General features: G+C 36.6%; 1 protein-coding gene across 1 annotated transcript in view; it reads left to right on the top strand.

The window, feature by feature from the left end:
• Positions 1-1,451, top strand: part of LOC107714780 (ras and EF-hand domain-containing protein-like) — an 11,590-nt gene extending 10,139 nt beyond the window's left edge. Inside the window, exons 13-16 of the mRNA XM_016520747.1 lie at positions 486-600; positions 677-790; positions 870-946; positions 1,025-1,451. Coding sequence (XP_016376233.1) covers positions 486-600; positions 677-790; positions 870-946; positions 1,025-1,124 — 406 coding nt within the window. The 3' untranslated portion in view covers positions 1,125-1,451. The remainder of the gene's footprint in view (positions 1-485; positions 601-676; positions 791-869; positions 947-1,024) is intronic.
• The last annotated feature ends 1,032 nt before the right edge of the window (positions 1,452-2,483 follow it).

Here is a 2,483-nt window from a genome sequence, read left to right on the forward strand (position 1 = left end):
CATGCCCCACACTGAGAACCACTGGATTAACTGGTTCTCGCCATGAATATAGCCATAGATGCTGGATATGCTGGATTGTCATGAAGAAAGAAAGAAACAAACAAACTTGATATGTAACATTATAAATGATTCTTTTGAGGGCTGCTCTTTTTTTTTTATATACATAATTTGTAGTTGTGTATGGTGATTATTGGGGGGGAGGGGGGGTGCAGGTTTTAAACCTTCAAGTTTTCGTTGTCTAATGAACAGCATGCCAAAGATACACTACTTTCAAAAGCTACATTTATTTGCTCCAATGCAGTAAAAACGGCAATATTGTGAAATTACAAATTAAAAAAAAAAATCGTTTTAAAGTTTAACTTATTCCTGTGATGGCAAAGCTGAACTTTTCAGTGGCCATTTGGCATTCTTTACCCATAGTGCATGTTGACGTTACTTTAAGGTATACATTAACATAAGTATATAAACTTGTTTCTTTTCTACAGGTTCCGCAGCATCGCCAGGTCATATTTTCGCAAAGCACATGGAGTGCTACTGCTCTACGATGTCACATCTGAGAGCAGTTTCCTGAATGTTCGTGAATGGGTGGAACAGATTCGGGTACAGTCTGACATTTTAGCGAGTTTGTTTTCTTTGTTTCGTTTGTAGACTGTATTCTGTAAACTTTCCCTCACAGGAGTCAACGGATGAGGACATCCCAATGTGTGTAATAGGGAACAAGGTAGATTTGAGGGCAGAGAGGCCAGAGGGAAGCTGTGTGAGCGCGTTTCATGGTGAAAAGCTTGCTATGGTGAGTCTCTTGAGTCTCAGATTTATATGGGAAGAATGTAAAAACCACCATGCCAATCCTAATTTGCTGTGCATTATAGTCTTATAATGCCCTGTTCTGCGAAGCAAGTGCTAAAGAGGGGACGAATGTCATCGAAGCAGTTTTACATTTAGCAAGGTAAGAAGCCACATCAGTTCTTGCTCACTCTAACACGTAAGTGTTTTCAGGCTATAAATGTCTTATGAATTATCACAGAAAAGTCAAGAAGCATGCTAAACTGGGGCGAAGAGAGTCACAGGTTAAGCTTAGTCTTCATAAACGGAAGACGACGCTGAGCAACTGCTGTGGAGTCTAAGTCATGCAGAGATCTGGTTTAATTGTGATTTTATGCTTTTTAAAATAACAAATCCTGTCCTTTGTTAGAAAAATGTTAATGTGTGTTTTTTTTTTGTTTGTTTGTTTGTTTGTTTTTTAATGCAGTTAGCACTTTTAAGCGGTTTTTAGACATGGATGCTTCCTTGGTGTCTTTAGGCACACTGATCAAATGTATACTTGTATATTTGCCAATTAATTATCAAATTCATTTCAGGGTTCAGTGTTTATTTGAATAACTTTTTATTTATGTTAGAATTGAATTACTGTTGCATTGAAGGATATGTATGTAAATGTTTCTAACGTGTTAAATAAAAGTTTTAGATTGGATTTAAAGTCTAAATCAAAGGTCTGGAAGTCTGATGTAATTTGCAGGGGAAAAGGGTTCTCTAGTATTTTGACATCTCTGAAAGAAAGCAAACTCAGTTTTGAGCTACACTTTATTCAACTGTTTTGAGTAAAGGAAAGCAAATGAGATCTAAAAATACAAGAGTACGTGTGATTGCAAGATGGGTTTTGTGGGTCTGTTATTCTTTGTTTTTACAGGGTACATACTGACCAAGAAAAGTAAGACCTGTACACAGTGAAGTAAATGCCCAATCAAACTAAATTAGTACAATACAAAAAGGTTTTAAATCAAAGTACAAACAATGGTACTGCTGAATCTAGACCACAAAAAAAACAATATAGTCTAATGACACCAACAATAATAGCTTAGGATTGTCCGAAGGGTTTGTTGATGTCTTCTATTTGGCTTTAGAGTCTATATTTTCATTGGCTTTTGTTGCATTATTTCTGCATCTCTTAAAAAGGTAAAAAAAATCAAAATAAATACATGGAAGTTAATAACAGCAGTAGAGTGTCCCACAACATTTTAAAGTACAATTTCCAATACTCGTACTCTTAGGCTGATGATACATGGGGCAACTTTGAGCAATGTTGCAGTCAACGGGCAACAGGTGAGACACAGGGCCCACGACCGATCTAAATTATGTAGACAGAAATTTGTTACCCATTCTCAGTGGGAAAGTGCCCAAGCAACATTGCTCAAAAAAAAAAAAGTTGCCTGGCAAAATTGCTCAAAGTTGCCCCGCGTATCATCAGCCTTAGAAATTAAGCAACACATCAATGGTAGTTTATTCCTCTCATTATTAAAAGGAAGCTGCATCTAGCTTAAAGGGGTCATATGATGCTGCTAAAAAGAACAGTATTTGGTGTAATGAAATGTTTATGCGGTTTAAGGTTAAAAAAACATTATTTTCCACATACTGTACATTGTTTCTCCTCTATGCCCCGCCTTTCTGAAACGTGTCGATTTTTACAAAGCTCATCGGTCTGAAAA

The sequence above is a fragment of the Sinocyclocheilus rhinocerous genome, unplaced genomic scaffold, assembly GCF_001515625.1.
Source record: "Sinocyclocheilus rhinocerous isolate Xijiao unplaced genomic scaffold, SAMN03320098_v1.1 scaffold58, whole genome shotgun sequence".
Classification (NCBI taxonomy): Eukaryota; Metazoa; Chordata; class Actinopteri; order Cypriniformes; family Cyprinidae; genus Sinocyclocheilus; species Sinocyclocheilus rhinocerous.